Here is a 13,524-nt window from a genome sequence, read left to right on the forward strand (position 1 = left end):
ATGGCTAATATCCAGGAAACGCGCGCAACTACATTGAGTATCGCGCAAGTGGTATCTGCAGGCATGAACGGTTTTGACAGGACGCCAGATGGCATGACAGCCGTTTGGTGATGGAAAGTCCGGTGTGAAACGTTCGCGACGGAGACGCTAAGCCTGAACGAGCCTTAGTTGGGCCCGCTTTCTGCTTGTTCAAGCCTAGTGTGGGCGGCTTGAAGATGAAGGATTTATGAAACGCTCCCTGCTCATAGAAGCTTGTTTCACCGTGATTCGCGAGACCGAAACGGAGATTAGGTGAACCAAGACGAATTTTAGTGTATTTTCTTCCTCACAGACTCAGCATTACTATCGCGATAGCATCAAATCATGAAGGAGACGAAAAAGAGCTGCTGTGGCAGTAATCGCAAGATCGTTTCCAGAGTATTTGAGAGACCGTATCGGTCCACTGAGGACGTGAGAGAAAGAACCTACTCGGCTTAGCACAGTAATGACTGCGGAGCATATCAAACCAAAAGAAAAGAAGTCATGTAATATTCGTTGCCGTGTTCCGGTTCCTTGGAAGTGGATAAAGCCAAAAAGATCTTCTCCAGGTCTGATTCCGTCGAGTGCTGTGTACAATTATACCCGCTCAAGAGCTCTGCCGTCATCGTTTCCTGCAATCTTGGCACATTCAACCGCAGGCTCATGTGCTTCCAATTCAGCCGGTGGTCCAGGGACAACATGCACCGCCTTCGAGTCAAGCTCGTTTTGAGTCGCTTGGCATCAACCTCACTCCTCCATCGTCCACCAAAGTACCACTTGCGCTCGGTATGAGTATGGTCTTGATCTTCCATCTCCGATATCACAGCATCTGGTCCCTCCGTCCCGCCAGCTTTTCGACGACGTCGCAGACACCAGAAGATCAACAGGCCTCCAGCAAGAGCAGCAGCAAGCGCCACTCCGACGCCAATTCCCACTCTCGTACCTGTACTGAGACCGTTGGATGTGGGTGCAGTCGTTGGCTCTAATGCGTTGATAGTTGGCGTAGACGTACTAGCTGGTGAGGGTATACTATATCTCGCAACTAACGACTTGACATATTCACTTGGAAACGTTCCAACGTCGTCGATCTGCCAGGCGACTACGACAGGATCAGCAACCGCTAGACCTGTTGCAATCGTCGTGATACTAGAAATCACAGTTGTCCCGTCAGAACCGTACTTGGATGTATATTCCTAGACCGGAGTGATGTTTTCGCCGTCGGACGTAGATTCCGTTATGATCGCAGCGTAAGCACGGATAGGGGTCGAAAAGCTACTTAGGCAAACATCTGGGTGCTCCGGGCCAAAGGTCATGTCGCTATTGGTCCCACGTCAGCTAAACAGATATTTACAGATAGAGAGCAACAGCGCCGAACCTTTTGCAACAGCTCGCTTGCCAGAAAGATTTGGTTCCATTCGACATACTGCTTGCATACGCAGTTATTTCTGCAATTGTTTGACCGCTAGGACATATCCCAGGACTATAAGTAGCCGTTCCATAAAGCTGGCAGTTACTGTACGCGACATCGGAGACGATCGATCGCGTAGGATTCACGGACCAGACGGTATCAAGGCCAATGGGTGTGTCATCTATGGCGCAAGACGGCGATGGTGCTAACAACCATCTGTCAACACATGATGGAGTTGGGGTAAATACAGATGTAAGGTCCGCTACCCTCCCTGATCCGATGGCGAGCGATGTCCCGTAGGGAGTGACAAAGACTCCGCTGTGAGACCATTGGAAGTCGCTCTTGATTGGAGTCGAATTCGGTAGAGGAGTGAGTTGAACGTTGGCCTGACAGGTGGGTTTGTACAGTTACAGTACCGAGTGATGTAGCCGAACTTATGATAGGCATCATATTCTCAAATTATGACCACAGGAGGTGACGATTTGTAGAGCTCAGCAATGCACAAGGCTCAGGTATCGAGGGAGAGCTCCCGTTCATAACCAGATGGCCAGCCAACAAGGCTGAACCACGCTAGAAGCCCAACTGCAGAATCGATAAACCCCCCCAGTATAAACCGATTTACCTTCCTGCATCTGCTGACGTGTTGTGTAAACCTTCCGAACCATGATTGATTGCGGCGTTAATGCGCAGCCTTATGCAGAATGGACAATCGGTGAACTGCCTCGTGTATTTACCCGGACGTGCGATCTTTACAAAATAAGATGTATGAAGACTCCAAAAGCTGTGGGAGATGCAGGGTCATTTGTAACTAACTGTGAGAATGACCCTGCCATGGACAAGTTGTGGTTGCCAATGTTCTTCTTGAGGTTCTTACATGCGACTCTCGGTATACCACGCTCCCTACTACCGATAAAGCTTAAACTTGGACCCAAGAATGTCTTGTTTCAGAACTCAAAGTTCACCTCTAGGTGCCCTGCTATCGGCTATGGCGTGACGCAGTGCAGAAATGAGGATGCCTGGCTCAAGTGCGACGTCATTGGATGAAATCGTAGGTAAGTGACCGACTACCTAGGTATCATCGATAGCCAATCGTCCCGCTCAACTTCAGACTGTCAGAGAATTTGCGAATGCAGAACGGCGAGATGGAGATGGTAAGTGATGTAGATGTATCATTGTTTCAAAAGATGGACGCGTCCTCGAGCCATCACGAGGGATCGGCGCTAAATCCGGCTAGCGGCATGCGGCCGATCCACGTAGCCGGCCTAGGCTTCTAGATCCATTCCACTTTTCCAAGCCCACCTAGAATACATGACAGCGCTTCCACATGGCTGCGACAAGAGCAACATTTAGCACAGCATCATCATCTGTAGTGACTGCGCAAGAGGAGGGCAGACGGCCATATGCAGCGCTAGGATCAGCCCAATCATGACGGCATTGCCTTCACTCGACAAGCGACCCCTCGAACCATCGTCTCAGAATGGCACGTCACCCCTGCATCGTGTCGGCATGCTGGACTTGCTGCATCGAGACCCACGACCAACCTTCATTATCGACACTTCACCAGATAGCTTAGCTGCTGAGAATGGATGTCTTCTGGAATACTGGAATTCGGCCATGGCTGCAATCGACCCTGGAGGCTTGTTGCAACAATTAACCCGCGATGGCGGCACGTCTGGTGTTAACCAAAAGGGCTATGCTCCTTTCATCGCGTTTCGAAGCTGGTCTCTGGAACAGGACACGACGAGTAAACCTTTTCTCTACCACGGATTCAATTGGACGAGGGTTCACGTGGCTGACCGGTGGAACGTCATTAGCGGTATCTCCGCTGCTACATGCGCAGAAGGGGAAGGCTCCGAAATGATGCCTTTGAGTCGAAAGACGTCCAAACGAAAAGCACCAAACTTCGATTGGACAGATGAGCTTCCCCCTGTGCGGTTGACACCACATGCGGCGTGGGCGCGCAGTATCGATTGGGCTTCTACGCCTCTTGGGCCGATGTCGTCCTGGCCATCTCAACTACGGAGCATTGCCAACCTTGTCATGCAGGATCCAAGACCAGCGGTAGTTTTTTACGGACCGGACCTGATTATGATCTATAACGAAGCAGAGATAGAGCTCTTGGGTGGCTTTCATCCTTGCATGGGAATGAGTGCTCGCGTCGCTCTTGCTTCCGTCTGGGCTGAATATTTTGAGCCCATCATAGATACGAATCTGGCGGGGGAGACGGTGGAGAAGACTAACACGGTTATACATATGGTGCGGAACGGCTTCATGGAAGAAACTTACTTTTCGCTAAAGTTCATACCTATATTCGATTCCGAGGGCGTCACAGTTGGACATTATGAGCCTTTGGTAGAGACGGTAAGTAATGCTTCTTGTATCCTTGTTCTTTTCTCTTGCCCCTTCATCTTCTACAGTCAGATTCGATCCTACACGGCAACGGAAAGCTCACGCGACTCGAGAGACTATGGAAACGCAGGCTTATGACCGCTGGGAATAATTTGTGCATACTGCAAAGCTGCCGTGAAAGCTACTGACAAACGCTTAGACCAAACAAGTCATCACGCAAAGACGTTCACGCACACTATTGGAGCTAAGCGAGGAGATACCAAGGGCGCGCAACACAGACACTTACTGGGTCCTTGCGACCGAAGTCCTATCTCGCAACGACAAAGACGTTCCATTTGCTTTGCTATACTCAGCCGAAGCCGACGGCCACGGTTCAGAATCAAGCAGAACGCGGTTTTCCGATACCAACCAGCAACACTGCAAGCTGCGCGGCTCTTTCGGTCTGCCGAAAGGTTCACCAGCAGGTCCCGATAATCTCGACTTTCAACAAGACCACGGATTCACGCCGTACTTTCGCCAGGCACTCACAGCCCGAAAGCCGATCATAATTCGGTTCGATCAGGATCCCATGGCTGCAGACTTGGTAAAAGATGTTGACTGGCAGGGCTTCGGTGACCCTTGTCGAGCGGCGGCCATCTGTCCATTGAACCCGACCTCTTCGAAGGATAACATCCTTGGCTTTATGGTCCTTGGCATCAATCCTCGCCGTCCGTTTGATGAAGACTATCTCCAGTTCATTCTAGTCGCAAGCCGATTGTTATCTACATGCTTGACATCAATTCTACTCCATGAAGAGGATATCGGGCGCCGAGAGCGGACTATTGCTAATGCCGAAGCGATGAAATTCCAACTCAAGCACCAACTGACGCTTTCTCAGCAAGAGTCTGAGCGGAATTTGTCCAAGTTCAGACGCTTTGCGGAACGCGCCGATATTGGCATCTTCCTAATAGGTATGGATGGTGTCTACTCGTACAGGAATGAGGCTTGGTTCGAGATGCTGGGCCCGGTGGACCCTTCGACTGATCTGGCCGATGCATGGGAAAAGATCATTGACGACGAGTTCATTGAAATGGGTCAATCGAAGTTTGAGGAACTGGTAAAGACCAAGCAGCATCAGTAAGTCATACCCATCTCCTGGTGTATGTGTGTTTGACGAAACTTACAACCAACAGGTCATTCGAGTTGCGTCTCAAGAAGAGATGGAACGCACCCAGCCAGAATCTCGATGATACATACCCCGAGAAAGAGCCAATGTGGGTCATCACATCGATATTCCCCGAGCTCAACGACGAGGGAGAAGTGATTGAGATTATCGGCTGCTGTACCGACATCAGTCAGCAAAAATGGGGCGAGAAGCTGCAAGCTACGCAGGCAACAAGAGCTCGAGAGTCCAAGCGCAGCCTGGAGAACTTCATTGATACAACGTCCCACGAGATGCGGAATCCGCTTTCTGCAATCGTTCAATGCGCGGATAGCATCATCGCAGCGCACAAGAGCTTCGGCAAGTCGACAGACTACCAGAAGGTGTACCAAAGCATACTGGAGACTACCGTGGACGCTGCCGAGACTATTGTTCAATGCTCGAAGCACATGAAGACGATTGTGGACGATGTGCTTACCATGTCTAAACTAGACTCTGGATTATTCGTCATGACCCCCGTCGACGTCAAGTTCGATTCCATCGCAAGAGATGCAGTCAAGATGTTTGAAGGCGAGGCCAGGTCCGCAGGCGTAGACTTGCGGTTCCAGCTTGAAGAGTCGTGCAAGAAGATCAAAATCGACCATGTATCGCTTGACCCGACAAGGGTGTTGCAGATACTCATTGTAAGTGGGCGCGCGAGATCTAAGAAAGTTGCAATGGGCTAACAAGCAAAAACAGAACCTCATCACGAATGCTATCAAGTTCACGCGGCTAGAGGAAATACGTGAAATCTCCGTGAGCCTGGGCATCTCCCTTGAGCAGCCCACTCACAGCTTCAGTGTGCCATTCTCGCGCACCTCGGACGCTTCCGAGGCAGCGACACTACAGGCGGATTGGGAAAAGGGCGAAATCGTGAGTCATTCATTGAGCAACAACATGTGCTAGGGGCTGCTGCTAACATGAAAAAAAAAGGTCTATGTCATCTTTTCCGTGCAGGACACGGGTCGTGGCTTGAGCGACGAAGAACACGAGCTTCTCTTCGCTCGCTTTTCCCAAACCTCTCCACGAACACACATCGACTATGGTAACGTCTGATCGGGAAGAGACAATGTATTTCGCTAACAAGCATCCAGGTGGTTCCGGCCTCGGTCTCTTCATCTCACGACGCCTCACCGAGATGCACGGCGGCGCCATTGGCTTCGCATCCAAAGCGGGCGTCGGCAGCACCTTTTCCTTTTACGTCAAGAGCCGCAGGAGTGCCTTGCGTCCCGACTTCAACCGCACGCAGAGCGATGCCGCCGTCAGTTTGAGCATACGCGCCCAGGAAACGCTGCTTTCAAGTCGAGCCCGCAACGAGACGGACGAACCGCTGCTCGAATCGGCCGTTCTTGCAAACGACATACCGCACAAGGACCTCTACGTCCTCATCGTCGAAGACAACCTCGTGAACCAGCGCGTCCTCGCCAAGCAGCTGCGAAACACGGGAATGCAAGTCGCTGTGGCGAATCACGGAGGCGAAGCGCTGGACTATTTGCGTACGACAAAGTACTGTATATCGGATGGCTCTGGCAAGGCTCTCGCGCTCATTCTAATGGACTGGGAGATGCCTGTCATGGATGGGTTGACGTGTGTTAGGAATATCAGGGAGTTGCAGAAGGAAGGGGTCGTAAGAGCACACGTACCCGTCATAGCAGTGACGGCTAATGTGCGGAGTGAGCAGGTGGAGGTGGCACTCAAAGCAGGAATGGACGATGTGATTAGTAAGCCATTCAGGATACCAGAGCTCTGTGCTTGCATACAGAAGACGTTGAGGAACACGGCTAGGGCGTAGCGGTTTGGAATGCATGTTATCAGGTTAGGTAGTGCCTTTACTCGGTAGACTTATTAGATCGAACTGGCAGCGTTTAGACTCGAGGAACTGTAGTGGATTCACTCGTCGGATTGAACCAAGAGCGCGTGGGAAGTGTCGCTCTTGATTCTGAAATAGACTGGGCGAGGAGATAGCTGAGACAATACTCAATACATCAGATTGGCGCTCCGACGACAACATCAGATATCACGCTTCGGTACCGCATCAGCCGTCTATTACTGGCCCAGATTACCAGTAGTCTGCTGCGTGAACTGTGCCTAGTAATGTCACGGATGCTCTCTATCGCTCGTGCGTGCTAGCGTATTACCCACACGACAACTCCAGGTCTCGGTGCTTTTCTCCGCAATACGTAGCTTGCGCCTGTATGTACTCTCGGAGAATTAGTAGTTTGTATAGGTCTTGTAGTCCATTGTGTAAGAAGTCGCCAGCATATTGCGAGCCATGCCCGAACCTATCGGAACGGGCTAGCTGCAGAATGGAGAAGCTAGAGGGTCGACATACCCATGCACTCGTTACCTTTAGAAGTATCTCGTAGGTTTTACGGAGATTGTTCTGCTGTAGAGGGGGATCTTGGGTCTAGAATCGCTGGAATCTCGGGTTAGGATTGGGTATTGGTAGATTAGGAGAAGCCCATGGACGTGGGATACTAGTTGCGATTTGTTGTCAACGGGGATGCGTGTCTCATTGATGGGTTCCGCGTGTGGGTGGTGAGGTTCCGCATCATGTTGTAGATGGTGTTCCGCGTGTGGTTCCGTGTCTTTCTCGTGGGTTCGTGAGGGTCCGCATCTCGTTGTTGAGGATCCGCGTGTCCAACATGTGCTCGCGGAACGTGAGTATAGTCACTGTCAGGTCATGTGCTGTGGGCTAGAGACAACTAGAGACTGCTGTGGTTGCAGTGGTGTTGCACGGCGGATGCACAAGATAGGGAATCCAGGCAGCGAACCAACTGCCGATGGCCCGGACTCGCGACTACCGGGCGCGGACAAGGGCAATTTATCAAGGCGCCGAGATGCGATGACAGCTGTCAAGTGTCACAGAGGGCCAGCAGACGTGGTGTTCTTGGGCGGACGGCGAAGAGTGCAGTGCAGGGCGGAATAATCTGGGTGCAGAAGCATCATTGGTTACCGAGACGAAGAACGCATGCGCCGACCCGTGCCGTAGAGTTTTGTTTCTGCCGGTTCAAGGTTTGTGTTGTCGTGGTTCGCGGGCGTGCGGTGCAGCCGATTGCGGCGGGAACATCAACTTTCTGACTCAGGCCCCACTAAAAGACATTGAGAATTCCCTCACTTGCTCTCCACTACTCCATACTTTGCTCTACACACGTCATTGCATATAGATACCACGTCTTGCACCCCTTCCCACCCTACACCAACCAGCAGAACACCACACATTTCCAATTGCATCGCCACAAGCACAAGCACCCTCGCCCAACATGTCTGCATACACAAACGGAACCACACACGAGTCGGAGCGGATAGCGCACACGGAAGAGAAGCACCTGCCGGGCGGCTGGGTGGTGCTCAAGTTCGGGGGTACAAGTGTGGGCAAGTTCGCGGAGAACATAGCGGGCATCGTCGAGTATGTCTTCCTATTTACCTGGAGAAATGTCACCTACTCGACAGACACTGACACGACAATAGAGCTGGCCTTGAGACGAACCGCGCGGCTATAGTCTGCTCCGCACGCAGCTCCAACACGAAGCTCGAAGGAACCACCAACCGCCTCCTCCGCGCCGCTCGCGCTGCCGAACAACCCAACCACCGCGGTTACGACGACATTGTCGAGGCCATCCGCACCGACCACATCCAGGCCGGCAGGGACATTCTGAAGAACCCCGACATCCTGGCTGCTTACATCGACGACGTGAATGCCGAGTGCGAAAGTTTGGTCAAGATCCTCGAGTCGGCCCAGCACCTGGAGGAGGTGACGAACCGCGCCGAGGACAAGATCATCAGCAAAGGCGAGAAGCTGAGCTGCCGGTACATGACTGCCATCCTGAACGATCGCGGCACGCCGGCGCAGTTCGTCGACCTGAGCGATGTGGTCAAGTTCAATGCGCCTGTCAAGGGCGGCCTGTACGACATGTTCTACAAGGACCTGGCCGAGGATCTGGGCAAGGAAGTCGCAGCATGCGGCGACAAAGTCCCCGTCATCACCGGCTACTTTGGCAACGTGCCCGGCGGACTGCTCAACTCCATTGGCCGTGGATACACCGATCTCTGTGCCGCTCTGGTAGCTGTTGGTACCCGGGCCAAGGAGCTCCAGGTCTGGAAGGAGGTCGATGGCATCTTCACCGCCGACCCACGCAAGGTCCCTACCGCCGCTCTGCTTCCCACCGTCACGCCCTCCGAGGCCGCTGAGCTGACCTTCTACGGCTCCGAGGTTATCCATCCCTTCACCATGGAGCAGGTAATCCGCGCCCGCATTCCCATTCGCATCAAAAATGTCATGAACCCACGCAATGCCGGCACTGTCATCTTCCCCGACAACCCCGGTTTTATCGACGACCGCGCGCCTCTCCGCGACGGAAAGCTCTTCCGTACAAGGTCCGCCAGCCTGCTTACGCAGCTCGAGGGCCCAAAGAGACCTACGGCTGTTACTATCAAGCACAATATCGTCGTCTTGAACGTCCACAGTAACAAGCGTACGCGCGCTCATGGATTCCTGATGAATATCTTCAGCATCCTGGATCGCTGGCATCTGTCAGTCGACCTCATTTCTTCCTCTGAGGTTCATGTATCCATGGCGCTGCACTCTGAATCTGCGCTATTGAGTGGTGGTGGTGAGGACGAGTACAAGATCCAGAGCAAGGATCTTCAGGGCGCTGTCAACGACCTTGGACAGCTCGGTACGATTGACATCGTGCCTGATATGGTAAGTTGTGGTTGCATGAAATGCTTGTGAGATGTATACTGACTATATGTCTGCAGGCTATCGTGAGCTTGGTGGGTAAACAGCTCAAGAACATGATTGGTATCTCTGGCAGATTCTTCAGCGTGTTGGGCCAAAACAACATCAATATTGAGATGATATCGCAGGGTATGTCGTGCTGTCAACAACTATACTTGTGCGGTTGCTAACTTTTCCCAGGTGCTAGCGAGATCAACATCTCCTGTGTCATTGAAGAGCGCGAAGCCGACCGTGCTCTCAATGTTGTACATACAAATCTTTTTACCTTCTTAGACTAGATGTCGCATCCGCATGAGCGGAGTTTAAAAGGTTGATACCACCTAGATAACCTTTCTGGGTCAATTATATATTTTCATGTCCGTCTTGCTTTCAATGTTGTACCCGTGTGGACGTTCGAACCAAGGAGCGGGAGATTTGAATTCTCTGGCATGATATGCGGGCTGTTGCGATGTCACAGTGACAATCTGTTCACGACTTCATCTAGTCTAGGGGACCTGGACGGAACGATGCTTTCAACCGACTGAAACCACCAGTATCTCATATCGTGTCTCGCTTTCACCTCGTCATCCTGGAATTATGTTTCTCTTATCACGGGTGCTCTCTGCGTCATGTCCACGATTGTTTCTCTTCACCGAATATGTTTTACCTCGAGTCGGGCCTGCGAGCGTTTGCTTTCCAGTTCCCGCGAGTGACTGTTGCGCCACGCAACAAACGCCGGCCGTAATATCTCATTTCGCCATCACATTCTCTCCAAGACACTGATATGCCCTTATACGACGCGCATGACTCTAAATCTTCTCGCTCAGCCTCCACCAGTCTCGCCTCGACTGCGCCCACAACAACCACACCCGCCATGCGGTAACTTCATCATGCCAGGCGTCACAACTACCACTTCGGACAGCGTGATCTCGCCTGTCACCGGCAAGCCCATAGCACGACACGAAGCCGCTGGCTTGAAAGGCCTAACTACAGAGCAACACCCCAAGTTCTGGGAAGAAGTCAGGAACTGGACCACGAACTACTTCTCCTCAGCCAAATGGCATCAAGCTGTGAAATGCATACGGCGTAGGAACCAAGAAGACTACATGATGGTCATAGGTTGGCGTCCGCCACCCAGACCCATCCATTCCATCGTCGCTCCCAGAGGACGCCATGTACTACTTTACAACTCCTCTTCCTTCACTGCACCGACGGGCGCACATCCGCTCCGCCCAGCATATCTCCCACGCATCGAGACTGGGTCCCCGACTACACCGCGGCCACGCTGGGATGTCGTATCTGCAGGCCCCGCAACCCCTCTTTCTGCCACAGCAGCTGGCCCCGTCAAGAATGCTTTCGCTGAAGGTGGGCACTGGGCTTCGCTCACGCCCAAGACGTCAGCGACTGGGACGCCGACTGCAACGACACCTGTCACTGCTGTACCGGTTGAGATGTGGGAACCAGGCATACCGACTGATCCCGTTAGTAGAGCCGTGTACGAAGACGCCAAGAGCGATGTGAATAAGATGGCTCTTCAGTTGTGTGCAAGCAGACATGCACTAAGTCGCTCTTTCAGTGCGGAAAACGATGTCATTCACCCGTCCATGGTGAGACCGAGAGATACGTTGCTAGCTGTTGAACTCACGTTGGAAAGTTACCAGATGCCTGGTTCGTTGGCGGATTACATCGATGCAATGTTGCCGGATAAGCTCGAGGCGTACGCGGATGAAGAGGCGGCGGGTGCACGACAGTACAATATCACGAGTGGGGAGATGCTGGAGGATAAAGATGCTTGGTTGGGGTATGACGAGCAGACTGGACAGTTCACTACTATCCTGGAAGCAAGACGCGATTTGCTCAGAATGAATCGGGAGAGGAGGAAGGGGAGGGACGTCGCTGTTGGAGAGGGCGGTGTCAGACTGGCGTGGGCGACAAAGGTTGTCTGCGATATTGAAGGAGAGATGGAGAGACGTAGGGAGCTAGATGGTGAAGATAGCGACGACGAAGGCTATGATTACAGTAACTTTGTTAGGAGTCTGAGTGCTAGGGATAGCGCGGAGACTGTCGATGAGCGATGGAGTGGGTCGACGTTGGATTTGACACTGACAAACAGCTCAACAGCATACAGCAGTAACAGGGAATCGGAACTGGATATTCCGCTCGCTCAGCGGTCATCTAGCGGTCCCATTAAACCCACATACGGCCACGACATACTACCGCTTCGCAACAGGACTTTTACGCTTTCCAACCTCCTCGCCGGCGCAGCTTCTTCTGATCCGCATACCTACAGCCATGCCGACTCGTATCCCGCCGAGAAGACTTGCAAATCCAGATTCTCGCCCAACAACTATGCACACAGCGTTCACAGCCTCCGTCGCAGCAACACGACGAATAGATCTCGCCATAGCCTCAGGATCGACACTTCTGACCAGTATACTCCCTCTTCCAACAGGCAAAGTTCCCTGATCAGCCCGCAGGAACGTGGCACTCGTCGTCGAGGTCCCAGTATGCAGGCTCTGAGTAGTTGGGCCGATGAATTGAAGAAAATGGAGAGGAAGAGGGCGGAAATGCGACTTGGTGTTGGTGAGAGTAACACGGCATTGACGGATCGTAGGGGGATTCTTGGAGAAGAAACTGTACACGAAGAAGAAGATGGTGGTCTGGCGGTTGATGCCAAGGATGATGTGTCGATGGTCGATGTAAAAGATAACGGGTACGTGATTAATGGATGTATACATCCTGCTTTACGGGGAGGGGGAGAGGGTGAAGCAGAACAAGAGGGAGAGGGGCAGTGGGGAAGGAGCAGAGGGGCTACGGGGAGTAGTACAAAGAGTTGGCGTTGCAATACTGCCGTGGAGATCGAACGGGATAGCCACGAGGAGTACAACAACTCCATCTGCAACTCTAGTTCCAACGACGACGAGATCCAGGTTCACGACTTCCAGTACGAAGACCACATTTACGACAACGACTACCACGGAGAAGATTACAATGATGACGACGACGACGACGACGATAAACACACAACAACACCAACACCCGAGCGTACAGACCAGTCATCTCACCCCCTCCGCTCCTCATCTTCACCCACACACCCACCCATCAAACGATCCTCTCTCCCAAACGCCTTGGCTAAACAACGTCTCTCGACGCCCCGACCCTCTCCTCTACTCATCCCACCACCCAAGCCAATGCTATACCCACCGGTGAGATACAACAGACACGCCGCAACATCGTACGAACGACAGGCTTCAAAACCGCGTCGAGAGCCGTGGTTCTTGGAACCGCGGCAGGATGGCGAGGTGGAAGAGGAGAGTGAGATGGGCGGTGGTGGTGGTGGTCATTCACAGGTGGTAGTTAGTAAAGCGATGTTGTTGGAGGAGAGCGCTATAAGGGCAAGGGGACATGAACAAATGTGCACACAGCGATCGGCGAGTAGAGTGGGTGAGAGGAGTAGGAAAGAGGAAGAGGAAGATGAGTGGGACGCGGAACTTAGGGCTATGGAGGGTAGGGAGAAAAAGAGGCAGTTGGAATTACTGCGTATGCATAGGGGAGAAGGAGGGTGATTTGTTTCTTCGGGTGATGGGTGCGAGTAGGTTCCGGGACTTGGTGTTCAGGTAATAGGTTGGATTGAGATGAGAGAATTGGTTGGATTGCGTTCATAGGTATGCATGTCCTGCGTGGTAAAGATTGTAGTGCAGATACAAGCGAATGTCAAGTCTCTCGATCTTATTCCACGCGAGGCTGACGTCTTCTCTTCCGCGCTAAAGATTGCAGTGCAAATATGCAACTCTCAGACAGAGATGCAATTCAGACCACGCCATTGGTCACGACATCGAGTGTTCGATG

The 13,524-nt window shown here is 52.4% G+C and overlaps 3 protein-coding genes across 3 annotated transcripts; all 3 read left to right on the top strand.

Annotated features, from left to right (window-relative positions):
* Positions 1-2,851: 2,851 nt before the first annotated feature.
* AA0111_g11698 (hypothetical protein) lies at positions 2,852-6,747 on the top strand (the record flags this gene model as incomplete). The annotated part of the gene is made up of 6 exons (XM_028645592.1): positions 2,852-3,787; positions 3,975-4,891; positions 4,948-5,599; positions 5,655-5,828; positions 5,889-6,000; positions 6,050-6,747. The coding sequence occupies 6 exons, from the start codon at positions 2,852-2,854 to the stop codon at positions 6,745-6,747; spliced, it is 3,489 nt and encodes a 1,162-aa protein (XP_028500740.1).
* A 1,471-nt stretch (positions 6,748-8,218) lies between these two features.
* AA0111_g11699 (putative aspartokinase) lies at positions 8,219-9,974 on the top strand (the record flags this gene model as incomplete). The annotated part of the gene is made up of 4 exons (XM_028645593.1): positions 8,219-8,364; positions 8,427-9,660; positions 9,717-9,825; positions 9,877-9,974. The coding sequence occupies 4 exons, from the start codon at positions 8,219-8,221 to the stop codon at positions 9,972-9,974; spliced, it is 1,587 nt and encodes a 528-aa protein (XP_028500741.1).
* A 591-nt stretch (positions 9,975-10,565) lies between these two features.
* On the top strand, positions 10,566-13,241 carry AA0111_g11700 (hypothetical protein; the record flags this gene model as incomplete). Its single annotated transcript, XM_028645596.1, has 1 exon — positions 10,566-13,241. One exon carries the CDS (start codon positions 10,566-10,568, stop codon positions 13,239-13,241), a length of 2,676 nt encoding a protein of 891 aa, XP_028500738.1.
* Positions 13,242-13,524: the final 283 nt, after the last annotated feature.

The sequence above is a fragment of the Alternaria arborescens genome (assembly GCF_004154835.1).
Source record: "Alternaria arborescens strain FERA 675 chromosome Unknown contig_55, whole genome shotgun sequence".
NCBI lineage: Eukaryota > Fungi > Ascomycota > Dothideomycetes > Pleosporales > Pleosporaceae > Alternaria > Alternaria arborescens.